This window comes from Felis catus, chromosome C1 (assembly GCF_018350175.1).
Source record: "Felis catus isolate Fca126 chromosome C1, F.catus_Fca126_mat1.0, whole genome shotgun sequence".
NCBI lineage: Eukaryota > Metazoa > Chordata > Mammalia > Carnivora > Felidae > Felis > Felis catus.
In genome coordinates this window covers 42,260,105-42,287,303 of record NC_058375.1, presented here as the reverse complement: position 1 = coordinate 42,287,303, position 27,199 = coordinate 42,260,105, and the positions used below count along the sequence as shown (strand labels likewise).

At 36.1% G+C, this 27,199-nt stretch overlaps 1 protein-coding gene across 19 annotated transcripts in view; it reads left to right on the top strand.

Annotated features, from left to right (window-relative positions):
- TUT4 (terminal uridylyl transferase 4) overlaps window positions 1–27,199 on the top strand; it is a 152,743-nt gene that overhangs the window by 64,288 nt on the left and 61,256 nt on the right. For 16 of the 19 annotated variants that reach the window (XM_045035822.1, XM_045035819.1, XM_045035825.1 and 13 more), the window contains 7 exons: window positions 1,817–1,886; window positions 3,774–3,900; window positions 13,110–13,229; window positions 13,399–13,611; window positions 17,557–17,731; window positions 20,651–21,351; window positions 25,015–25,165. In XM_045035822.1, coding sequence (XP_044891757.1) covers window positions 1,817–1,886; window positions 3,774–3,900; window positions 13,110–13,229; window positions 13,399–13,611; window positions 17,557–17,731; window positions 20,651–21,351; window positions 25,015–25,165 — 1,557 coding nt within the window. The remainder of the gene's footprint in view (window positions 1–1,816; window positions 1,887–3,773; window positions 3,901–13,109; window positions 13,230–13,398; window positions 13,612–17,556; window positions 17,732–20,650; window positions 21,352–25,014; window positions 25,166–27,199) is intronic. The other 3 variants (XM_045035831.1, XM_045035832.1, XM_045035830.1) reach the window with 2 other exon arrangements.

Below are 27,199 nucleotides of genomic sequence, written 5' to 3'. Positions count from 1 at the left end.
TCTTGTTAAAAGTAAATGCCTAAGAGCTCAGGATATGGAGCCAGACTTAACTGGGCTCAAATTTTACTTCTGCCACTTATTGGTTGTATCCTTTGACAAATTACTGAAGTGTTAATGCTTCAGTTTTCTCATCTATAAAATGGCAGTAATATAGTGTGGTTTTTTTGTTTTGTTTTTTTTAAGGTTACTTATTTTGAGAGAGAGAGAATACAAGCAGGGGTGGGGCAGAGAGAAGGGGGAGAGAGAATTCTAAACAGGCTCCATGCTGTCAGCCCAGAGCTGAACATGGGCCTTGAGCTTATAATCTGTGAGATCATAACCTGAGCCGAAACCAAATGTCAGATGCTTAACTGACTGAGCTACCCAGGCAGTCCAGTATAGTATCTTTTTGATGAGAAGATTGTTGGGAGGATGAAATGGGTTAAGCCACAGCTTAGAAGTGCTTGGTTTACATGCAGTGACTTCTTACTAAATTTTTGCTGCTGTGATTGTTGTTATTAATCCTATTATCATCTTAAATTTTATGAGTTACAAATATCTGGCAAAAATATTTTCAGTTTGGCTTAGAAAAGATCGCTTATTGACCCTCCTTTACCCTGTCATTGACTTCATAGTCAGCTCTAACTTCCTTCTCTCTCTCTGTTTCTCTCTCTCTCTCTCTCTCTCTGCCCTGTCAGCTCGCCATTATTTGTCAGCTTCTTGTTAGCCATTTTCCTGGGAAATTAGTTTTTATGAAAATAATTCGATGTAATTAATCTTGTAAAGGGATTTTAATATAGTTTTCTTTCGTAATAAATACTTGCCTGTTACTGCACAAAAACTAAAGCATATTACAGATAAGAGATGGATATAGAGCTTTTACCTCTTTAGATTCACTGGACAGTATCAGCCTAGCAAATGTATATTAAATACATGACTAGATCATCTTAAGTCACATAACATAGGTTTATAAAATTCAGTCTGATTCAAAAACTATTACCTTCTTTAAGCCTTCATTGTATTCCTTTAAGATCTCTGTCTTGTTATTTACAGGATTTGTGTATGTTTTGCAAACCCTTAATTGAGCTCTTTGTGTCTTACTAATTAATTGTCATAACCACTATGCATAATGCAATTCCTGGCATATAAGTCTTCAGCACATGAATTTTTAATAAATTAATAATTCCAACAAGTACTACTAAGAGATTTTCTTTTAACTTCAGATGAAATAAATTAAACTATCTGTTTTCATCAGATTGGACATTTATGTCATGGGGCCTTCCTGGGAGATGTAGAGAAAGACTTCAGAGTGGAAGTGTGCTTTACCCTCTTCTTCCTTAGGCTCTTTGATTGATTAGGGCAAGCTTTTCATATAGTAACAGGAAATGGGGCCAGCAGAGTTAGCCTTTTACTTGCATGGATAACTTAAAACAACTAAATTGTCAAAGCATTGTAGGTTTTCATTTCATGACTCCTTTGGAAATAGAAGTAAGTGGTGTTTGTTGTTTGCCATATTTTTGAAGGTTTAATCACTTTGACTAGATTATATACTTACTGGAAAATGTTCAAATTTTTAGAGATGTTAAGACCTTCTTAAGCTCATTATAATTTTTGGACAATATTTGGGACTGTGCCTGTCATTTATGATATATAGCAAATGACACCAAGAGAGGTAGGAGATTCTGTTGGGTTGATGCTTATAATGTGGAGTGTGTATTATCCCGCAGAAGCAATGCAAATGATTTTTAGAAGGAAACTATCACTTAATGTTTACCATAAAGTAAATATTTGAGAGATGTTGGCAATAGCTTACTTGTTTTATTTTTTTCCTTATTAGTATTATATATAGATGTGGAATCTGATTTTCATGCCAAAGTTCCTGTTGTGGTGTGCAAAGATCGGAAAAGGTTAGTAACAATGAAAAGAAAATAGTTTTTGAAATAACAAGTAAATATACAGTGAACATTTCCAAGGCAGAAAATTTTATTTGTTTTGTTTTATTTTATTTTATTTTATTGTATTGTATTTTATTTTATTTTATTTTATTTTATTTTATTTTATTTTATTTTATTTTATTTTATTTTATTATTAAAGTTTATTTATTGAGAGAGAGAATGCACACATGCGAATGTGCATGCACAGGGTAGGGACAGAGAAGGAGAGACAGAATCCTGAGTTGGGGCTCTATCCCATGAACCATGAGGTCATGACCTGAGCTGCAATCAAGAGTCAGACGCTCAACTGACTGACCCACCAGGCGCTCCAGAAAATTTTGCTTTAGATTTCTCCTTAGATTAATATACTATCTATTAAAAATAAAACCTTACTAAAAGCATGTCATAAAAGGAGAGTTACCAATTAAACACAAAACACAGTAAGGCAGAACTTCCATTTTTTTCTTAGAGAAGTTCATTCACCCAACAGCATTGTGCATTTACTGTATGTTAGGTACTGCTTTGCTGTAAGGATACAAACATAAATAGGAAATAGCCGCTCTTCTCAAGGAGCCCACAATCTTTTAGAATCTAATTTTTAGTTCACGGAAATTGAATGAGTCACTGAAGACTAATGTTGCCTTTTTAGTCTGATGTATATAGGATTGAGAGCAAAGCGCCTGTCAAAAAGGAAACTGAGATAATCCCATTTGCGATCAATGTGGGAGACATAAAAACAATACAGAAGTAATTAAGTGTTCTTTAAGTGTTCTTTTATTGAATACTAACTTGTATATCTTACATTTTAAGAGTACTATATTTTCTTATTCAAAGTTAGAAGAATCTATGGAGATCTAATTCAACTTTGTTATTTTCTAATTAAAAAATTGGAATCTGGAGGGATTAAATGATTTGGCCAGATTCACAACATTTAGAGTAAAATCAGGATCAGAATGGAAGTATTCTGACTCCTAGTGTTTTCTGTTTTTTGTTTTGTATCCACAATGTGTCAAATTGCCTCTTTGTGGAACCTCAGATACATTCTTCTCCCTGCCACCAAATATCTCTACTATAATTCCGTCACTCCTTTAATATAGCTCCTATTTTCACTTACATTTAAGCATTATTTGAGGGTTCATATGTACGTCCTTTCTAATCCAAAGTAGCATATCAGTAAAATCATGAAAGCTTAGATAGGAAAAATTCGAGTCAAGAAGTATAGCTGGTTACTTCAGTATTTCATTTTTTCTTTTTATCATGTGCAGAGCAAAAAGAATGAGCCAGGAAGGTATGTTACACTACTTGACATTGATGAGATCAATGCCTTTTCTCTGATATAAATCAAATTTTGGTGAATGTTAATGCTGCTTTTGAAATTAAATTTTTTTTTAAATTTATTTGAGAGTGCATGCATTCACTCACAAGAGCAGGGGAGGGGCAGGGAGAGAGAGAATCCTAAGTGGGCTCCGCACTATCAGCACAGAACCTGACATGGGGCTCTGTCCCATGAACCGTGAGATCATGACTTGAACTGAAATCAAGAGTTGGATGCTTACCCACTTAGCCACCCACCAGGCACCCCTTGAAATTAATTTCTGAAGAATTTAAATACTAAGTGAGGTTGAAATTCATTTCTGAAGTACAAATGAGTATTGAAAACATCTTTACTTTTTATGGAACTCTAGTGATAGAAATGATTTGTCGTTTCCAGTTATCTCTCAATCTATTAAAATCTATTTGTTTTTATTATGACTTCCTTGGTATTAAAATACGGTGACTGGAAAGAATAACCATAGGATTTGGAATATTCTGGTTCTTAAGGTTTTAATACAGTGAAATTTGTTTCTTTCTCATTCACAGTGGTTTACTTTGTAGAGTGAGTGCAGGAAATGATATGGCATGCCTCACTACTGATTTACTTGCTGCTCTTGGCAAGACGGAACCTGTTTTTACTCCTTTGGTGTTAGCCTTTCGCTACTGGGCTAAGGTAAGTGGAACAGAAGAAAAAAGTACTTATCTTTAAGATAACTCAGGCTTTTTCCTGTACTAACATGTAAGATAAATCATAATATATGGGGATAAAATAGTTATCTGTGCCAGACAGAAAATGATGTGGCAGGTTCTGATTATGGACATGAAAATGAAGTCTCCTAGACATACAGAGTAATTGATATATTTTATTATTCTCCTTTTATGTAGTACAGAAACATTTTCTTTCACATAACAAATGAGGCTCAAGTTTTCACCCTTAATGTAAGTTAAAGTTGTAAGATGTGGTTATGCAAGTTAATGCATAGGTTTGCAAGGTTTTTTTGTGAGCATCTTTTTTCCTGTCTCTGTCTCAGAACATTGTTCTCTTTCCTCTAAGTTACTGATAACCTACAGCAATTTCTACTCGTGTAACTGCTGAGAATCAGTTATCTGTTTCTTAAATTAGAATTAATTTTGAAAGGCTGCGGTATCCTTTGTTGTCATTTCTTTGGTATGGAGGTAAGGAGGAGTGATAAAGTCACTACCATTATCAGTCCAAAAGACTAGAGAGAGAGAGAGAGAGAGAGTTTATTAGCCTTTCTGAGTGTGTTCTTATCAGTATAGTATTCATCACTTGTTACAGTAGTGATGAGTATAAATTCTCAGTCTTTAATATAAAGAAGATGGATTAAGGGAGTGGTGGTGAAATGAGTAAATTGAGAGCAAAAACTGCTAGAGGATTCTTCTTGGAATTTTTTTGTTTGGACTCTGATAAGAGGATTGAACTCAGGAGTGGGGCAGAACCAGCTGGTTGAGTAAGGAGGAGCAGTCAGGATTCTAAGGTTGGGGTTTTTTCAACTCAAGACCTTTGTGTTTGCTGTTCTCTTCATCTAGAATGTTCTTAATACACATACCCAGCATGGTTACTTTTTTCCTCTTTTCAAATTTTTGCTTAAATTTTACCTTGTCAGGGTTCCCTGACAAGGGAAGCCATATATAAAATAGCATTGCCTTCATCATTCTCCCTGTCTTTACCCTGCTTTATTTTTTTCATAGCACTTACTACCACCTGCCATACATATATTTATTTGTTTGTGATCTGTTTTCTTCCATGAAGTTGTGAAGTCTGTGAGGACAACGCTAGTAACCAAGGTTTCTCAGAGTGTGGGATGAGACTGGTACATGAAGCATAGCTATCATTCAGGAAACTCAGTGTACCAACTCTGGGAAGGTTAGTGGCTTCATAAGGGATGAAAGTGTAAACAGTAGCCCCTTGGATAATACTTCTTAACTATGTCCTAAGTTTAGTTATTAGAAAATAGTTTACGTTTTCTTAAGATATTCTTTTATTCAACTAAGGTAGACTGTGTGAGAAGAATATGAATGATATTCATACAAGTTACTTTCATTTGGAAAAAAAAAATGTAGTCTATTAACTTTGTTTCCTAAAGTGGCTCTTAGAAGATTTCTCAAACTTCTGTTGATTCTGAATGTACTAGTCAATGAAGTACACTAAAAAAATGCAGTATGAAGCTGGTTAAGAGTGGCTCTTTTCTATTAGATCCAACAGAACAGTGTGCCTGATTTTTGGCTCTTGTGTTGGTTGCAAAGAGCTTTTTTTCATGGTTTTCATTTGCTGAGTTTATTGTAAGAAACCTAGAAATAATTCCTGGTGTATTTTTTCTCTCAAAGACTTTTTTTAAAACAGCTTTATTTATCTTGAGGTTTTAAGCCACATTGTACATTTTATAATAAAGCACAGATTTTCCACAATTTGAGAGTTCAGAAAAATTCTAGTATATGAATATAATTTATTCTGTAACTGATGTAATGAAATTGCTCTTGATTATTCTCTGGCTGTCTCTTAATTTTAGCCTCCCAGTAATAGGAAATAGTTTTTAAGTAAAGCCTTTTAAAACTATTTAGCCTTATCAGCCCTTTATAGTCAAGTTTCCTGACTCAGAGTCACTTTTCTTTGGTTAACATAAGAATTAGGGGCGCCTGAGTGGCTCAGTTGGTTGAGCGTCCGACTTCGGCTCAGGTCATGATCTCACGGTTCATGAGTTCGAGCCCTGTGTCAAGCTCTTTGTGGACAGCTCAGAGGCTGGAGCCTGCTTCAGATTCTGTGTCTCCCTCTCTGTCTGCCCCTCCCCCACTCATGCTCTGTCTCTCTCTCTCTCTCAAAAATAAACAAACATTTAAAAAAATTTTAAAGAAAAAAAGAATTAATTTTAGCAGTATTTGACATCTGAAAGAAATTCCTGGAGACCACTACATGGAAAAAAATGAAACTGGACCACTTTCTTATACTATACACAAAAACAAACTTAACATGGATTAAAGACCTAAATGTGAGACCTGAAACCATAAAACTCTTAGAAGAAAACATAGGCAGTAATGTCTTTGACATCAGCCTTAGCAACCTTTTTCTAGATGTGTTTTTTTAGGCAAGGGAAGCAAAAATAAAAATAAACTATCAGGACTACACCAAAATAAAAAGGTTTTGTACTTATTTTTTTTTTTTATTTAAAAAAAAAAATTTTTTTTTTCAACGTTTATTTATTTTTTGGGACAGAGAGAGACAGAGCATGAATGGGGGAGGGGCAGAGAGAGGGAGACACAGAATCGGAAACAGGCTCCAGGCTCTGAGCCGTCAGCACAGAGCCCGACGCGGGGCTCGAACTCACGGACCGCGAGATCGTGACCTGGCTGAAGTCGGACGCTTAACCGACTGCGCCACCCAGACGCCCCAAAGGTTTTGTGCTTATAAGGAAACCATCAACAAAATAAAAAGGCAGCCCACTGAATGGGAAAAGATATTTGCAGATGATGTATTTGATAAGTGCTTAATATCCAAAATGTGTAAAGAACTTTTACAAGTCAGTACCAAAATACCAAATAATCCAGTTAAAAAATGGGCAGAGGACCTGAATTGACATTTTTCCAAAGAAGACATATAGCTGGCCAACAGATGGAAAGATGTCAATATCACTAATCATCAGGAAAATGCACATCAAAAGCGCCATTCCAAAAAAAAAAAAAAAAAAGCGCCATTACACTTTGTCTTATCAAAAGATAAGAAATAGCTGGTGTTGGTGAGAATGTAAAGTAAAAGAAACCTTCTTGCAAGGTTGATGGGAATGTAAATTGCTGCAGCCACTGTGGAAAATAGTATGGAGGTTCCTCAAAAAATTAAAATCAAAAGTACTATACAATTCAGTAATTCCACTCCTGGGTATTTACTCAAAGAAAAAGAAAACACTCCAAAAGACATGTGCACCTCTGTGTTTATTGGCATTATTTACAGTAGCCAAGATAAGGGAATGACACAACTATCCATTGATAGATGAATGGATAAAGAAGATTGTGTGTGTGTGTGTGTGCGTGTGCGTGCGTGTGTGTGTGTACACATACACAATGAAATATTACTCAGCCATTAAAAAAGAAAGACCTTGCCATTTGTGATATCATGGATGGTCATAGAGGGCATTATACTAAGTGAAATAAGTTAGGCAAAGAAAGACAAATACAATATGATTTCACTTATATCTGGAATCTAAAAAACAAACAAAAAAAGAAGGAACAGGCCTATAAATACAGAGAACAAACTGGTGGTTACCAGAGGAGAAGAGGGTAGGGTGATGGGCAAACTGGGTGAAGAGGAGTGGGAGGTACAGGCTTTCGTTTGTGGAATGAATAAGTCACATGGGTGAAAGGTATAGCATTGGGACGATAGTCAGTATAGTCACTTGTGGTGTGCATAGCATGACATATAGAGTTGTTGAATCACAGTGTTGTACACCTGAAACTAATGTAATGTGTCAGTTATAATTTAGTTTAAAAAATTCCGGAGGCCCAGCTGACAGGCAATTAAAAAATACTCATACAAGGATAAAAAAGAGATCCCTAGGCAGGGTGTGTGTGTGTGTGTGTGTGTGTGTGTGTGTGTGTGTATAAATACAACTTGTACAACTTGATAATTTGATATATGTATTAATTGTGAAATAATCACCAGTCTGTTACCTGTCATAGTTACCTTTTGTGTGTGTGTTGAGAATGCTTGGGATGTACCTTCCTAGCAAATTTTAGGTATATACTAACAGTAGTATTACCTATAGTCACCATGCTATACATTAGATCACCAGAACTTACTCATCTTGTATAACTGACATTTTGTATCTTTTGACCAAATTCTCTCCATTTCCCTCTCCTCCAGCCTCTGGTAATCACCATTCTAACCTCTCTCCTCCTTTGAGTTTGACTGTTTTAGATTCTGCACATAAGGGAGATAAGCATTTGTCTTACTATATTTAGTTTCTTTCACTTACCAAAATGTACTGTAGGTCCATCCACATTATTGCAAATGCGAGAATTCTCTTTTTTAAGGCTGAATAAGATTCCATTGTATTTGTATACCAATTTTTCTTTATCTCTTTATTTGTTGATAGACTTTAAGGTTGTTCCCACAGCTTGGCTATGAGATCCCTGTGTTTTAAGAGCTCTCTCTTAAACTACCTTAATGTTACTCCTCTGTGAGATGTCCAATAGTGTTAACAGCATACATTAACAGTTTCTTACAGTTGCAAAAAAGTTTGTAGTTAACTTGACTTAGTCATTAGGCCATTACTCCTTTCATAGTACTCTGTAGAAATGAGAATTTATTCTAGTGGAATAGTTGAAGCTCTTATTTATTTTATTTAATTAAAAAATTTTTTTAATGTTAATTTTTGAGGGAGAGAGAGAGAGACTGAGTATGAGCGGGAGAGGCGCAGAGAGAGGGAGACACAGAATCTGGGCAGGCTCCAGGCTCTGAGCTGTCAGTTCGGGGCCTGACGTGGGGCTCAAACCCACGAGCTGTGAGATACGACCTGAGCTAAAGTTGGACGCTTAACCAACTGAACCACTCAGGCGCCCCTATTTAATTTTTTTTTTTTTAATTTTTTTTTTCAACGTTTATTTATTTTTGGGACAGAGAGAGACAGAGCATGAACGGGGGAGGGGCAGAGAGAGAGGGAGACACAGAATCAGAAACAGGCTCCAGGCTCCGAGCCATCAGCCCAGAGCCCGACGCGGGGCTCGAACTCACGGACCGCGAGATCGTGACCTGGCTGAAGTCGGACGCTTAACCGACTGCGCCACCCAGGCGCCCCCCCTATTTAATTTCTTAAAAATGTTTATTTATTTTGAGAGAGAGCGTGCATGTGTGTGCAAGCAGGGGTGGGACAGAGAGAGAGGGAGACAGAATCCCAAGTGGAATTGTTAGCTGTTAGTGCAGAGCCTGACACAAGGCTCAAACTCATGAACCTGTGAAATCATGACCTGAACCGAAATCAAGAGTCAGACACTTAACCGACTGAACCACCCAGTTGCCCCAGATTGAAGCTCTTGTTATAAGTGTTCTTTATCCTTTCATTTTTAATTGTACTTTTTTTTTTCTTTTTTTTAAGTAAGCCATACACCTAATATGGGGCTTGAACTCATGGCCTCAAGATCAAGAGTCATATGCTCTACTGACTGATCCAGCCAGGACTCTGTATTCTTAAATTTACTAAGCCATTAAACTATAGTGATTATTATCTTTATTGTATAAATAAGAGAATGAAAAATAAAAAGTAAAAAAAATCCAAGTATAGACTAATCTTACTTATATAGATGCAAAAGTCTAGATGAAATATAAACAAGTGGAATACAAAAGGTTATATGCCATGACTATGCAGGATTTCAGGAATATACGAATGGTTTAATATCAGGAAACCTCTTAACATAATTTATTATATTAACAGTTTGAAGTGGAAAAAAACATGGATGCTGAAAAGACATATTCTTCATAAAAAAAGCTCTTAACTAGTAGTGGAAATTAATAATAAAGGCTGTTTACTAAAAAAAAATAAACATCATTTAAATCGTGAATTACTCAAACCATATGTGTTAGAATTAAGAATACAACAGAGAAGTTCACCAGTGAAGTTGTACATCGTTTTGGGAGATTTAAAAAATAAAATAAGAAAATGAAATGAAATAATGTATATATTGGAAAAACAGTAAAATTTATTAATGATATGATTGTATACCTGCAAAACTTTAGTTAAAAAACTATTGGGATTAGGGGTGCCTGGGTGGCTCAGTCGGTTAAGCATCCGACTTCAACTCAGGTCATGATCTTGTGGTTTGTGGGTTCGAGCCCCACGTTGGGCACTGTGCTGACAGCTCAGAGCCAGGAGCCTGCTTCTGATTGTGTGTCTTTCTGTCTCTCTGCTCCTCCCTCACTCACACTGTGTGTGTGTGTGTCTCTCTCTCAAAAATAAACGTTTAAAAATTTTTTTAAAAATTATTGGGATTAATAAGGGAATTTGTAAGATGACTAAATATGCAATAATTGGTTTTCTCTGTCATAAAAATAACCTGGTAGAGTGGAAACAAAAATATTACCTTTGTGACCATGTCACAAATTATAGAATACTAAAGAATAAACTTAATAACAAGGGTATAGGAAGCAAGTTATATTATTGATAGGTAAAAATGAAATCCGAACAAATTCATTTATTCAGCAAACATTTGTTAAATGCTTCCTATGGGCCAGATATATTCTAGGTGCTGGAAACATCTAACAAGATTATGTAGGGTCCTGCTATCAGGAAGCTCACATATTTGTGGAAGAATCAGCCAGTAAACAAATATATAAGTAACACAATATCTGGTAGAGTTTAGTGCTGTAAAGATGAGATGATGTGATATGAGAGTGACATTACACTAGATGGTTAGGGAAAGTGATATTTAAACTCAGAGCATGAGTAACCAGCCACTTGAAAGTCTGAGGGAATAGCATCCAACAAATAGCTAGTACGAAGCTTCTAAGGTACAAATGAGCTTGTGAGGAACAGAAAGGAAGGCAGGAGTGGCTGGAATGAAGCAAGTGAGAGTGAAAGTTCTTGTGGTAAGGAATTTGGATTTTCATTGTGGCGAGAAAGCACGGGAAGAGTTTTAAAAGTGGTGTATGACTTGATGTGATTTATGCTTTGAAAAGATCTTTCTGGGGTAAAGATTATAAATAGGGAGCCCGGTAAGCAGGCTGCTGTAATATATCAGCCAGAGGTGATAATGGTCTTTGCAGGGTTAGAATGGATATGAAGCATAGCAGACTCATTTGGGATGGTTTTGGAGGTAGGACTTGTAGAGGTATTGGATATGAGAGTGGAGGGGAAGTGAGTAATTGATGACAACTCCAAAAATTTTGGAAAATGTAAAGATACAAAGATCTCAGATAGGGAAATGGTACCCTTAAAATGTAATATTGCCTTAATTTAATTTTCAAATGTACAGTAGTTCTAATTACCAAGAGTTTTTTTAAAAGTTGATAAAATGATCTTAAAGTTAATATGGAAGAATGAGAATAGCCAAAAGAATTCAAAAAGAGAAGACTAGTGAACGGGACCTACTTTACCACTATAAAACTGCTTTAGTCAAGTATATGCCATTGCCGTAGGGATAGACAAATAGATCTGTGGAACAGAATAGAAGTCCCAGAAGTAGATCCTACTGTAAATGAAATTTTAATGTAATGAAAAAATAAAAGATTTCAGTGATAAAACAATGGTTTATTTGTTAAATGGTGGTGTCACACTGTATATTTCTTAAACAAAATAATGTTGGATCCTTAGGACACTAAATGCAAAAATAAATTCTACTTAAATGAAAAATCAAAATTTTAGAAGAACACTTAAGAGTATGTATATGTTGTCTGTAGTTTGGAGAAACCTTTTTGCCATGATAGGAAACCTTGAAGCTATATTACATAAGCATATTTATATGTGCATTAATATATTTTATATGATAAAAAGTACCCTAAATAATGTCAGAATAAAAACAGATTGGGAAAAATAACGTTGAAGTGCATATATCAGCTATAAAGGGTTATTAACTATAATGTAAAATGAATCTATACAAATTGATAGACAGTGCATGCAAATAGAAAAATTGGCAAAAGATTCAATAGGCAGTTCAGAAAAGAGCAAATCTAAATGGTTACTAAACTTAAGAAAATTGTATAATCTCTTAGCATTGAGGAAATGCAAATTGAAATAATTCTTAGATAATTACATCTTATACATCCTATTGGCATTTTTAAAAAGTGGTAATACTGAGTGTTGGAACATGTATGTGTACACTCATGTTACTGGTGAAAAGAACAATTTTTGTAGTGATTTTGGAAAACAATCTTATTTATTAGAATTCAGATATATCACACATTTTTAAATCCAGTAAACACAGTGCTGGGAATATAGCTCATATAAATAAGCACTAGTAATTAGGAAATATATATAAGGAATATATAAAAATATATTACAGCATTGCTTAAATATATTACAGCATTGCTTAAAATGGCAGTAATTGGGAACAGAATATAAATATCTTTGCTGGGGAATCTGTTGAGTAGCCATCCAGATTGTAGACTATAATTTAAGCACTTAAAAGAATGTATTAGATGGGGTACCTGGGTGACTCAGGCGGTTAAGTGTCCAACCCTTGGTTTTGGCTCAGGTCATGATCTCACGGTTTGTGAGTTTGAGCCCCATATCAGGCACTGCATGTCAGCGTTCTCTCTCTCTCTCTCTCTCTCTCTCTCTCTCTCTCTCTCTCTCTCTGTCTCTCTGTCTCTCTGTCTCTCTCTCAAAATAAATAAACTTAAAAAAATGTATTAGATCTGTACTAATTGACTTAGAGGAACTTTGTACATTATTAAGGGAGAAGAATATATACAGAATATACAGAGACATGTCTATAATACACAATTTTGGTAAGAGTGACATAAAACATAAAATATTTCCTGCATTTATATAGAAAATAGGAATATATTTGTATATGATTACTAGAGTATAGATAGAGAAAAAGGCATGAAAGAGTATATAGAGTATTGTTAACATTGAGGCAGAAGTAGAAGCAAGATAAAATAATATTTTAAAAATGTGTATACAGTAAAAGCACTATGTATGATATTCCATTAAACTAAAATATATATGTGACTTTATATACAATAAAGAAATGAATGGAAAGATCAGTATGTTAATTTTATCTCAGGGTAGTGTGATTTCAGGTCATTCCTTATAATTTTTATTGTTTAAACGTTTTACAGTGATTATAGCAGGAAAAAACCAGCTGCTCCTATTGTGAGGGGAACAAAGAAAATTAAAGCTAAATGGCAGTACTTTTTCCCCCTTCGTTTTGCAGTTATGCTATATTGACTCCCAAACTGATGGCGGAATCCCTTCTTACTGTTTTGCTTTAATGGTGATGTTTTTTCTACAACAAAGAAAACCCCCTCTTCTTCCTTGCTTACTTGGAAGTTGGGTAAGCATGAATTTGTGACATATATTTGCATGTATATACGTAGTTTGCTCTTGCAGAGTGCTCTGTTCAAACATATTAAGCTGGAATTCTGGTTTGTCTGTTTGTCCATCTTTTTTTTTTTTTTGTAAATAATTTTTCCACTACCAATTTGGAATGCCTTTTTATATAGATTGAAGGCTTTGACCCAAAAAGAATGGATGACTTTCAGCTGAAGGGCATAGTAGAAGAGAAGTTTGTGAAGTGGGAATATAATTCAAGTAGTGCAACTGAGAAAAACTCAATTGCTGAGGAAAACAAAGCTAAGGCAGACCAACCAAAAGATGATACCAAGAAGACAGAAACAGACAACCAAAGTAATGCCATGAAGGAAAAACATGGCAAAGTAAGCTTTTTTTTGTTTTTGTTTTTGGCTTTTCTATCTGTAGGATTTGTGATGCCTTCGATTGAAGCTATTTTAATAGTAGATTGACTGGACTGACTTTGCGTAAGCCTCTTGGCCTCATTTTCCTCATCTGTAAAGTGAGGGGTTGATCTGGTTTAGTTTTTCAGTACTGAGATTCTCTAATGAATTTATACCTCATTTTGGAAGACGTGTATTGTTTGAATCATGTCATGGTAATTCTTTGTATCTTTTTCATTTAGACAAGGAAAATTTCCTTCAGGAGTTGGGCGGTGACCAAAACTTTAGCATGTGGGAATAATATTGCCAGATTGGTGGAAAAATAAAGGCCCTTTCCTCCCCTAGGGGGTGGCTTGCTTATTTAATCATTCAACATTCATTTATTAAGGACCTGCTATGTGCCAGACATTATCTTGAGGGCCTGAGAACGAAATATGAATAGCCATTGTGTCCTCCAGAAGTATGTAGTCTTCTGAAATAGACATATTACTACAGAAATGTAAGCATTACTGAAATGATTACTCTAGCTATATTGAATTTTATGTAGTTCCCTGAACATTTATTCTTAGTCCCTTCAACACTCCTACTTTCCTAGACTTCTTTCTACTCTCTTTTCAAACCACCAATACTTAGCTAATGCTTTTGCTTGTTTACTGAGAAAACTGAAGCAGTCAAAAGAACTTCTACATACTCCCACTATCGCCTGCTACTATCTACATTCACATAGTCTGCTTTGATGCCTCCTTTCATAAAGGAACTTCCCTAGTTGCTATCTAAAGTCATTTTCTACACTTGTGTATTTAATCCCATCCCTTCTTGTTTATACTAGAACTTTGCTCTAGCAATTCTTCTCTTTCCTGCCTAAGTTAGCAATTTTTCATTCTTTATTGAATCAAACACGCTTTTATTTCTCCCATTTAATTTAATTTATTATTATTATTATTATTTTTTTGATAGAACACGTGGTGAGAGGAAGAGAGAGAATCTTAAGCAGACTCTACGCCCAGCGTTGGGGGGGGTGGGTGAGGGGCAAGGTTTTGATCCACAAACCCTGAGATCACGAAAGAACTAAAATCAAGACTCAGTTGTTTGACTGAGCCACACAGGTGCCTCCTTCCCCCCCGCCCCCCACCATTTTAAAGCAAAATAAGGACATCATTTTCCTTCCCAGTTACTCCTTTGCACCCGTTTGCAGTACAGCTTCTTGAAAGAATTGTCCACATTCCCTATTTCTGATTTCTGTTTCCTATTAACTCACTGCATTCAGTCTTCCACCCTTGTCAGTCTACCAAAACTTGTATCATCAAATGTCGTTATCCTCCACATTGCTAAATCCAGTTGTCACTTCTCAGTTTTTATCTCTTTGGACTTATCAGCCATATTTACCAGTTGATTATTTTCTTCTCTGAAAAAAAGAATTTTTTTTTAATTTTTTTTTTTTTTTTTTTTTTTTTTTTTAGCTTTTATTCAATTTTGAAAGATGAGGAGAGAGCATGAGCAGACGTGAGGCAGAGGGAGAGGGAGATATAGGATCCGAAGCAGGCTTCAGACTCTGAGCTGTCAGCACAGAGCCTGATGTGGGGCTCAAACCCACAGACCGAGAGATCATGATCTGAGCTGAAGTCGGACGCTTAACCGACTGAGCCACCCAGGTGCCCCTTCTGAAAAATGTCTTAACTTTCAGGGTAGCACACCCATGGCAGATTATTCCTTCTCAGTCTCCTTTGCTGTCTTTGTCTTCTCCCTTTCTCTCTAGTCTCCTAATGGTGGCATGCTCCAGGGCTCAGTCCTCGATCCTCCCTTCTCACTGCTTTTCTTCTCTATCTGCACTCTGTTGGTGATCTCATTCAGTTGCATGCATTTTACATACCATCTGTATGATACTCCCAAATTTAAATCTTTGGCCAAACCTCTCTCCTGAACTCTATAGTTGTATCTCCAACTGCCTATATACTTTCTCTACTTAGATGTCTAAGAGATGTCTTTTTTTTTTATTTTACTTTTTTAATGTTTATTTATTTATTTATTTAGAGAGAGCCTGCATGCACGTGCATGAGCAGGAGAGGGGCAGAGAGAGTGGGAGAGAGGGAATCACAAGCAGGCAACACACTGCCAGCAGAGCCCCGACATGGGGCTGGATCTCATGAAGTGTGAGATAATGACCTGAGCCAAAATCAAGAGTCGGACCCTTAACCAACCGACCTACCCAGGCTCCCTCCTAACAGATGTCTTAAACTTAACATGCCTGAAACTGGACTCCTGGTCTTCCTCTTGCTCCACATACAGTTTTTGCATCTCAGTTGATGGCACTGCATCCTTTCAGTTAGTCAGAAGCCTTGGAATCATCCTTTACTTCTCTCTTTTATACCCCATATCAAGTCTGTCAGGAAATCCTGTCATTTCTGCTTCAAAATATTTTCAGAATTTGACCACTTCTTGGCAGAATGGTTCTTCAAAAACTTAAGTCTTATCATGTCCTTCCTCCTCTCCACACTCAGAACCCTTCAGTCACTCCTCATTTAATTTAGAATAAAAGCTGACTCTTTAACTTAGTAGCTCTTTGTTTTCGTCTTCTCTTCTTCCCTTCTTTACCACATTAGCTTTCATGGTTTTCTTTTTAAAGCTAGTCACTTCTATTTAGTGTGTTTGGTCTATCTGTTCCCTATTCCTAGAACACTTTTCCCTCTTCTTCAAATGATACCTTCTGAGCAAGACTATCCTGACCACTCTGTTTCACTGAAACCACGTCCTGCTCCATACTCCCATCCCCTTTTTACTAAACCTACTCGACTTTTTCTTACTTCCACAGCACTTTTCCTTTTTGTAACTTGCTATGTAATGTACTTATTAAGTTGTTGTTTGTTATCTTCTTTCCTTAGAAAGTAAGATATACTAAGGCAAGGTGGTTGTTTTTTTTTTCCACGGATATATCCCAAGTGCCTGGCACATAGTAGGTACTCAATGAATAGTTGTAGAATTGAATGAGTGAATGACTGTTTCATGTCTTTATGCTCCTTAGTGGTCACTTTTAGCCAGTCTTCATCTAGCTAATTCCTTTAGAATTCAGGTATTACCTCTTTTGTTAACTACCCCCCCCCCCCCGATTTAGAGGCCCATTTTAGCACAGAGTCTACTGTAATTGTTAAATTGTCTCTTCCTCTTCTAATAATCTGTGAAGGGAGAACCTCACCTTATTTGAGTGGCAGTATGGTAGGTGTAGTGATTAGCAACAAATTCAGTAGCCAGGTGGTCCTGAGTCAAATCCTTGCCCTGTAGTATCTACTTCATAGAATTGTTAGAATTAATAGCTACTGTATTTGCAGCATTTAAAGGAGTGAATGATGCATGGTGACCATTATGTTTAAGCGTGAGCTCTCATTATTTTTTTATATCCTCAGCACAGGACATAGTAGGTTCTAAATAAAGTTTGCCGAATGAAGGAATTAGCTTTTGAAAGCCCAGGGCATTTACTTAGATATTTAAAGTAATTGCTGCAATAAGGACCTATAATAGTTTAGTATTTGCTGTGCAGTGGTTTGCAACCTTGGATGCACATGAATCACTTAGGAGGCTTTAAAAATCCCAGGATCTAGTATGTAGCCAAGGTCAGTTAAATCAGAATCTTGGGAAGGGTATGGGAGGTAGGAATGGTATGAAGCTCAGGTATTTAGTATACTGTGATGGTCCCAATGTGATTCTGATTTGCAGTCAAGGTTGAGAATCACTGGTTTATTGGGAAGAACATAAAATTCTAGGAGTCGGTAAACTAGGACTATGTTCCCAGCTGGGCCACAAACTGCTTTTTGGCAAGTTACTTCTTTATGCTTCAGTTTTTGTAAAGTTAATCTCTTAGGTCTTTTCACACTGAAAATTCAATCATTCTATAGTTTTGTGAAGCTTAAATGAAAAGTATTTTTTCTTTTCTAGTCTCCTTTAACATTGGGAACACCAAATCAGGTATCCCTGGGACAATTATGGTTAGAGCTGCTAAAATTTTACACACTGGATTTTGCTTTGGAAGAATATGTCATATGTGTACGGATACAAGATATTTTAACAAGAGAAAACAAAAACTGGCCTAAAAGGCGAATAGCCATTGAAGGTGAGATGATACGTTATATTTCATTTAGAGAATATGTTTTTGTGTGCTATTCATCATCTGTTTCTAATACAGTGCTATAAATTACATCCCTTGGCTTTATAGCACTATATATACCACTAGGTTGTCATTATATATTTTAGATAAATTCTTTATCAAGTCCATGATAGTTTTATAGGATTAATACTTACTTTAAGGTTTCCAATCTATAAATACTATATTGGTTAGGATTATTAGCTTATTACATACCTTTATGTTTATTTTTTAGTTATGAAAAACTTCAAAAATATAGACACATAGAATAGTTATTCAGAACAATCTTATTCCTATAAGGTTCTGTCATAAAATCATGTTAAAGTATAACTTTAAAATACAGGTTTTCATTGTCCTCTAACCTCATCTCTATGGAATGTGTAAGTCATTGGAGTATATATACAGAATACAGCCAGTGGTGTTGTAATAGCATTGTAGGGTGACAGATGGTAGCTATACTTCTGGTGAGCATAGCATTAACTACAGAATTGTTGAATCACTATGTTGTACACCTAAACTATAATGTGTAACATTGTATGTCAGTTATACTTCAAAAACAAAAAAAAGCACCTCAGCTTAAATATGGTTAAAGATTAAAAAAAAAAAGATTGACTTGAAGAAAAAAAAATTGATGTTGACAAAAAGTTTCATATTAAATCCCAAGAATATTAAGATCTTTAGGGATGCAAATTGATAGAGTGGTTTTTAGAAAATTTAAATCATGCAGCATTTCACTCACTTTTATGGATAGGAAATTGAATTTCTGTCCATCATTTTAGTTTGCTTAGACTACATATTTTTCTGTTCCCTCAGTCCTCTTTTGGCCTTCTCTGACCCGTAAATATTTTTTTAAAAATTTTAATGTTTTTTCTATTTTTGAGAGAGAGAGAGGCAGATCATGTGTGGGGAAGGGGCAGAAAGAGATAGACACAGAATCTGAAGCAAGCTCCAGGCTCTGAGCTGTCAGCACAGAGCCCGACATGGGACTCAAACACATGAACTGCAGGATCATGACCTGAGCCAAAGTTGGAAGCTTAACCGATTGAGCCACCCAGGCACCCCAACCCACAAATAATTTTTTAAAAATGTATTAAAAAATGTTAATGATATTAATATATTATTTGTTTTTGAGAAAGAGAGAGCAAGCACGGGAGGGGAAGAGTGAGGAGAGAGAGAATCCCAAGCAGGCTCTACTCTGTAAGTGCAGAGCCTGACTCGGGGCTTGATCTCATGAACCAGGAGATCATGACCTGAGCCAAAATCAAGAGTTAGATGCTTTAACCAACTGAGCCACCCAGGCACCCCTAAACCCACAAATTTTCTTATACACTCAGTTACTCACATCTTGTACACTTACATACAGTAAATCAATGAGCTCTGAAGCCTATAACTATCATAATTTGTTTTCTCTTGTCTTTTTCTTCTTCTACAAGGAGCAAAAAGGCCAGGAAAGGCCTTTGAGTGTAGAGAACAGCCTGTGGATTTAGATAACAGCAAAAAGTCACAGATGCCCAAACCTGTTAACAATCTGAAGCCTGTCCTGTTAATCCTTTTACTTCATGATCTTCAGTAGTGGAGAAAATGTGCATTGTCTTTTGGCTTTCATCTATTTATTCTTTTTTCCTGGGGCATATTTGTATTTTAGGTTTATAAAGTCCAAAAACCCATAAACATTTAGAAGTCTTTTATATTTTCTTAATAATGAAAATGTGGTTGATATATACTCATTTTAGACTGGATTAAAATTTAACTTTTGGGGGGCGCCTGGGTAGCTCAGTCAGTTGAGCGGCTGACTTTGGCTCAGGTCATGATCTCACGGTCTGTGAGTTCGAGCCCCGCGTCGGGCTCTGTGCTGACAGCTCAGAGCCTGGAGCCTGTTTCAGATTCTGTGTCTCCCTCTCTCTGACCCTCCCCCGTTCATGCTCTGTCTCTCTCTGTCTCAAAAATAAAAATAAACGTTAAAAAAAAAAAGAAAAGAAGACCTTAGAGTTAAAAAAAAAAAAATTTAACTTTTGGTTTAATTTTTACTTTCTTTGGTCTCTTTCTTCCTACTTTTCAATTTTTCCTTTCTTTAATTTTTTGAACTCATTGAAGTTAAATGGTAAAATCAGTATTTCCTTTTTGTTTTTTTTAGAGAGAGTGAGCGGCCATGAGCAGGGGAAGGGCAGAGCAAGAGAGAGAATCTTAAGCAGGCTCCATGCCCAGCCTCTATGGGGCTCAATCTCACAGAGATCAGGACCTGAGCTGAAATCTAAGAGTTGGAGGCTTAACTGACTGAGCTACTCAGGCTCCCCAAAATCCGTACTTTTTAACTTGAAGCTTTAAGAATTTTAGGTTATCATTTATTTAAGTTGCAAGGAGCATGTCGCTAAAGAATGTTATGATAAGAGATGAAAATTATTAATGGGTCCTAGAGGTTTGGAAAATTTTATTCAGTAACAGTTCAGGAAGGTATAAATGGCATGGCTTTTTCTGCCAGTTTTATCATTGTAATTTTGTAATTACCATGGTGTCTGCAACAGTATGCAATTCTTAATCTCGGGGTTGTGAGTTTGAGCCCCATGTTGGTTGTAGTGAGTACTTAAATAAATTAAAAAAAAAATTGTGTAATTATTGAGTTGGTCTCTTTGGCCATTCTCTCATTAATTAACCTTATTCTTTTCTCTCTTTTCCTTTTAATTTTTTATTTTATGACAGAAGAAAGGAAAAGATGTTGCTCTTGTATTTTTCCTACTCAGTTTGTAGGAACTCTCACTTTGACCTTAGGTTAAAAAAGCTTTGGGAGAATGTACTGTGCTGAGAATATAGCAGTTTCAATCTGTTTGGGTAAGCTTGGAATTGTAGTTCGTTGATGGATACTTAGCTACTGACCATTTCTTTTTTTACTAGATCCATTTTCAGTTAAGAGGAATGTTGCACGGAGCTTAAACAGCCAGCTTGTTTATGAATACGTTGTGGAGAGATTCAGGGCAGCTTATCGGTATTTTGCCTGTCCTCAGAGGAAGGGTGGAAATAAATCTACAGTGGATTCCATGAAAAAAGAGAAGGGAAAAATAAGCAATAAGAAACCAGTGAAGTCTGACAATATGGCATCCAGTTGTTGCATTCTACATGGAGAAAGCACAGAAAAAATAAATGCAGAAAGAGGTCAACCTGATAAATATGATGAAATGGAATGTACATCACAGAGATGTATTACTGAAGATGACAGTTTGTTGGTAAATGAGCTAGATTTGGCTGAACTTGGACAGGAATCTTCATCTCTTTCTACCAGTGGAGGCAGTGAATTAGAGCCAAAATCAATTAAGAAACAAGATGATTTAGCACCGTCAGAAACCTGTCTAAAAAAGGAACTCAGCCAGTGTAATTGCATTGGTTATAAATCCCCTGACCCAGATGAATCTTCTGGTACAGACTGCCAGTCAAATATAGAAACAGAGAGTTCACATCAGATTGTGAGCACTGACACATCTGCTACCTCCTGCAACTGCAAAGCTACAGAAGATGCTTCTGACTTTAATGATGATGATAACCACCCCACCCAGGAATTATATTATGTGTTTGATAAGTTTATTTTAACCTCTGGCAAGGTAGGATACCGTTTGTAAACAGTCTGTAAGATTTTGTGGTTGTTGTAGGACTGTATTTATAGTTTTTAGATTCAGAAATGTAAAAATAGCTTCTATGATGGTAGACTGTTATTTTCCATTGATATTTTGGTGTATTTGATTGATATTTTCACTTTTCCTTTTTTTATTTTTTTCTGTAGTTGTCTTTAAAGAATGTATGTAAAACCTCAAAAGGTTTCAGTACTCTATTACTAGTTGGTTTGCTTAACTTTCTCACATATGAAAGGATTCATCAGGCATTTTATAAAGATCAGTTTGGCAAAAGCAGCAAATATTTTAAATTTTGTTAATTTTCTATGTATATGTTTACTTTATCTTCCACAAAGAAGATTATAAGGTTTGTAAATTCTAATAGTATTCCACTTTAAAGGTGGTTTTTACCCCTATGGGGTGGGTGAATATAAATTTTTAAAAATTTTTTTTAAATTTTTATTTATTTTGAGAAAGAGACAGAGAGCAAGCGGGGGAGGGGCAGATAAAGATGGAGACAATTTCAAGCAGACTCCACGATGTCAGCACAGGGCCTGAATTCACGTGGCCTGAATTCACGAACCATGAGATCGTGACCTAAGCCGAGACCCAGAGTCAGACTCATAACCAACTGAGCCACATAGAATATAAATTTAATGAAGATAGTTGAGCAGAAACTAAGATCAGGAACCAAAAGCGTGAAGAATTCAGATTCTGTCTCTGCCTTTGAGCTTTCCTTTGGATATTGGCATATCCTTTATAAACTAATGGAGTCTTAACTTTTCTACTGTTCAAGTGGGATAGTCTGAACTTCAACTTGATAAATTATAGAAAATAAAATACCCAATAACAGAAAATAAGCAGTGACTACTTTGTTAATAAAAGAAAGGTTTAGCTAAGTCACATTGCTTCAATTGCAGGGTACATAATTGAAATATCAGCACCCAAGATGAAAAAATGATTATATAGGTCATATGTAAACCAAGAAGAATGTTTTTGAAAAAATCTAGAAAGTTACCCAGTTTTATTGTTTTATCAATAATTATTTATTGACAAGCTTAAAATTTTTTAACCTAATTACTAAGCTGTGCTTCTTTATTCTTTGTAAGAATACATATATTGCATTTTTTTTTTTTTTTAGGTTGTGGTGTTTAGGACATATGGACTGTAGAAAGGATAGATTAAATGGCAGGTTTTTAGAAAACCCTCTGAATTATATAACTGCAGTGTATGCTTTTTTTTTGTAAATTTTTAAAATGTTTTTTTTTTTGAGAGAGAGGGAGAGAGAGAGAGACCGACCGACAGAGAGAAAGACCGAACATGAATGAGGGAGGGGCAGAGACAGAGGATGACAGAAAATCAGAAGCAGGCTCTAGACTCTGAGCTGTCAGCACAGAGCCCAGCGCGGGGTTTGAACTCGTGAACCTTGAGATAATGACCTAAGCTGAAATCAGATGCTTAACTGACTGAGCCACCCAGGCGCCCCATATACTTCTTATACCCCTTGGAAACTTATCTTTTTTCTTTAATGTTTATTTATTTTAACATTTTATTTCATTTTTGAGAAAGACAATGTGAGCAGGGGAGGGGCAGAGAGAGAGGGCGACACATAATTGGAAACAGGATCTATCTAGGCTCTGAGCTGTCAGCACAGAGTCCTATGTGGGGCTTGAACTCACGAGCAGTGAGATCATTACCTGAGCCAAAGTCATATGCTTAACCGACTGAGCCACCCAGTTATTTTAAGATAACTATTTATCCAATTAAAATTTTTTTCTAGATATATGTAACATTTTTCTAGTATTTTCTGATAAATCTTTTAAAAAGAAGTTTTGAAAGCTAAGAAAAATTCCCATGGTACTGTTAATTAGCCTATAGCACAGCATTGCCACACGTAGAGGTTTTTGTATGTAATTTGCATCAGAGGTCATGGCTAGGTAAATATCTAAGCTAATCCTGGAGGAGGAAGCTCTTTGAAATCTAGGCATATTACAATAAAGAAAGGAGTGGTGCTCTTCCTTCACTATGTGTTTTGTTCAAGTAGTTGGGATACATTTTTACTGTTTTCACTACCTGTCTGATAGTCCATTGGAATACATCTTATTTAATTTAATTTAATTTAATTTTTTTATTATTTAAAAAAAATTTTAAGTTTATTTTGAGAGAGATTGAGACAGTGAGTGGGGGAGGGGCAGAGAGAGAGGAAGAGAGAGAATCCCAAGCAGGCTTCCACACCAGCACAGATCCCAATGTGGGGCTTGAGCTCCCAAAATTGTGACATCATGAACTGAGCCGAAACCAAGAGTTGGATGCCTAACTGACTGAGCCATTCAGGTGCCCCACCATTGGAATACATTTTAAATGGTGGTATAGGGTTTGCAGTTAACTTTGTGGCTATTGCATAAGAGTTATTCCTTGTATGAAGCAAAGTTATTTTTAGAGGTCAGCCTTACAGTTTGGTTTCTTGAGTACCATGCTAATGTAATAAATTGAACCAACTAGCCAAGTGGAGGGTTTTACAATTGACTATGAAGATAGAAAGTGTTTGGAGTGAAATGAAAACTGCCACTTCAAATTTATTTCTTCCTTCCTTTCCTTCCATTCTTTCCCTTCTTCTTATTTCTTCTTTTCCTTTCTTTTCTTTTTTCCTTTCTTTTCTTTTCTTTTCTTTTTTCTTTTCTCTTCTCTTCTCTTTCTTTTTTCTTTTCTTTTCTTTTCTTTTCTTTTCTTTTCTTTTCTTTTCTTTTCTTTTCTTTTCTTTTCTTCCTTTTCTTTTCTTCCTTCCTTTTTTTGAAATTTCTTTATAATCAGGGCGTCTGGGTGGCTCAGACAGTTAAGTGTCTGACTTCAGCTCAGGTCATGATCTCGCAGTCCGTGAATTTGAGCCCCACGTCAGGCTCTGTGCTGACACCTCAGAGCCTGGAGCCTGCTTTGATTCTGTGTCTCCCTCTCTCTGCCCCTCCCTCGCTTGCTCTCTGTCTCTCTGTCTCTCTCTCTCAAAATTAAATAAACATAAAAAAAAAAAACCATGAAATTTCTTTATAGTCTACGTTGTTAAAGATTTTAGTAGGTTTGGGGCGCCTGGGTGGCGCAGTCGGTTAAGCGTCCGACTTCAGCCAGGTCACGATCTCGCGGTCCGTGAGTTCGAGCCCCGCGTCAGGCTCTGGGCTGATGGCTCGGAGCCTGGAGCCTGTTTCCGATTCTGTGTCTCCCTCTCTCTCTGCCCCTCCCCCATTCATGCTCTGTCTCTCTCTGTCCCAAAAATAAATAAACGTTGAAAAAAAAAATTAAAAAAAAAAAAGATTTTAGTAGGTTAAAATTAATGCACAGATTTCATTTTGGGAGCTGACCAAAATGTTTGCATTAACCCATATGTATTACCTCTTCAGGTATTTTCTGTATCTTATGTATTTGGGTAAATCTCATCTTGATAATACCATTTTAGTGGGGAAGAAACATTAAAGTGTTTGCTCAAAAATGTGTTTTTTACATTTAATACTGCATTTTATTTATATGCTTTTTTTTTTTAACCTCCTGAAAGCACAGGTTATCAGAATTGAGTTAAATAGAAGAGTCTTTTTGGACCTGCTTTCTAAGTGGTGATGAAGTCCCTCAATAGTTTATTAGATAATTTTTTTTTTTACATTTGTATAGCCACCAACGATAGTATGCAGCATCTGCAAAAAAGATGGCCATTCAAAAAATGATTGTCCAGAGGATTTCAGGAAAATTGATCTAAAACCTCTACCACCAATGACAAATCGATTTCGGGAAATACTTGATTTAGTATGTAAAAGATGTTTTGGTAAGTCTTTTATTATTAGGGCTATTGTGAATAGATTCTTTGTTAGATTTTGAATATTTATTTTCTTATTTAAAAACAGTTTGCTTACGTTTTGTTTTGGTACAGGTTATTTAATAGTTTAGACACCCAACAACAGATATTTATTAAATGCCTATTAAATGCACAGCACTGTGGTAAATGCCAAAGGGAATACAGAGTCCGTTATGTGTTGCTTTTATTTATTTATTTTAATTTTTATTTAATTTATTTTTTTAACTTACATCCAAGTTAGCATACACTGCAACAATGATTTCAGGAGTGGATTCCTTAATGCTCCTTACCCATTTAGCCCATCCCCCCTCCCACAACCCCTCCAGCAACCCTCTCTTTGTTCTCCATATTTAAGAGTCTCTTATGTTTTGTCCCCCTCCCTGTTTTTATATTATTTTTGCTTCCCTTCCCTTATATTCATCTGTTCTGTGTCTTAAAGTCCTCATGAGTGAAGTCATATGATACTTGTCTTTCTCTGACTAATATTGCTTAGCATAATATGCTCTAGTTCCATCCACATAGTTGCAAATGGCAAGATTTCATTCTTTTTGATTGCTGAGTAATATTCTATTGTATATATATACCACATTTCTTTATCCATTCACCCATCGATGGACATTTGCGCTCTTTCCATACTTTGGCTATTATTGATAATGCTGCTATAAACGCTGGGGTGCATGTGCCCCTTTGAAACAGCATACCTGTATCCCTTGGATAAATACCTAGTAGTGCAATTGCTGGGTTATAGGGTAGTTCCATTTTTGATTTTTTGAGGAACCTCCATAATTGTTTCCACAGTGGCTGCACCAGTTTGCATTCCCACCAGCAGTGCAAAAGAGATCCTCTTTCTCTGCATCCTCGTCAACATCTGTTGTTGCCTGAGTTGTTAATGTTAGCCATTCTGACAGGTGTGAGGTGGTATCTTGTGGTTTTGATTTGTATTTCCCTGATGATGAGTGATGTTGAGCATTTTTTAATGTGTCAGGAGGCCATCTGGATGTCTTCTTTGGAGAAGTGTCATTCATGTCGTTTCTTCATTGGATTATTTGTTTTTGGGTGTTGAGTTTGATAAGTTGTTTATAGATTTTGGATACTAACCCTTTATCTGATATGTTGTTTGCAAATATCTCCTCCCATTCCATCGGTTGCCTTTTAGTTTTGCTGATTGTTTCCTTCGCTGTGCAGAAGCTTTTTATTTTGATGAGGTCCCAGTAGTTCATTTGTGCTTTTGTTTCCCTTGCCTCTGGAGGAGTGTTGAATAAGAAGTTGCTGCGGCCAAGGTCAAAGAGGTTTTTGCCTGCTTTCTTCTCGAGGATTTTGGTGGTTTCCTGTCTTATATTTAAGTCTTTCATCCATTTTGAATTTATTTTTGTGTATGATATAAGAAAGCAGTCCAGATTCATTTTTCTGCATGTCGCTGTCCAGTTTTCCCAGCACTACTTGCTGAAGAGACTGTCTTTATTCCATTGGATATTCTTTCCTGCTTTGTCAAAGATTAGTTGGCCATACATTTGTGGATCCATTTCTGGGTTCTCTGTTCCATTGATCTCAGTGTCTTTTCTTGTGCCAGTACCATACTGTCTTGATGATTATAGCTTTGTAATATAGCTTGAACTCTGGGATTGTGATACCTCCAGCTTTGGTTTTATTTTTCAAGATTACTTTGGCTATTTGGGGTCTTTCTATAGTTTTCAGTGTATAGATTTTTCACCTCTTTGGTTAGATTTATTCTTAGGTATTTTATGGTTTTTGTTGCAATTGTAAATGGGATCAATTCCTTGATTTCTCTTTCTTTTGCTTCATTGTTCGTCTATAGGAATGCAACCGATTTCTGTGCATTGATTTTATATCCTGTGACTTTGCTGAATTCATGGATCCATTCTAGCAGTTTTTTGGAGTCTTTTGGGTTTTCCATATGGAGTATCCTGTCTTCTGCGAAGAGTGAAAGTTTGACGTCCTCCTGGCCAATTTGGATGCCTTTTATTTCTTTGTGTTCTCTGATTG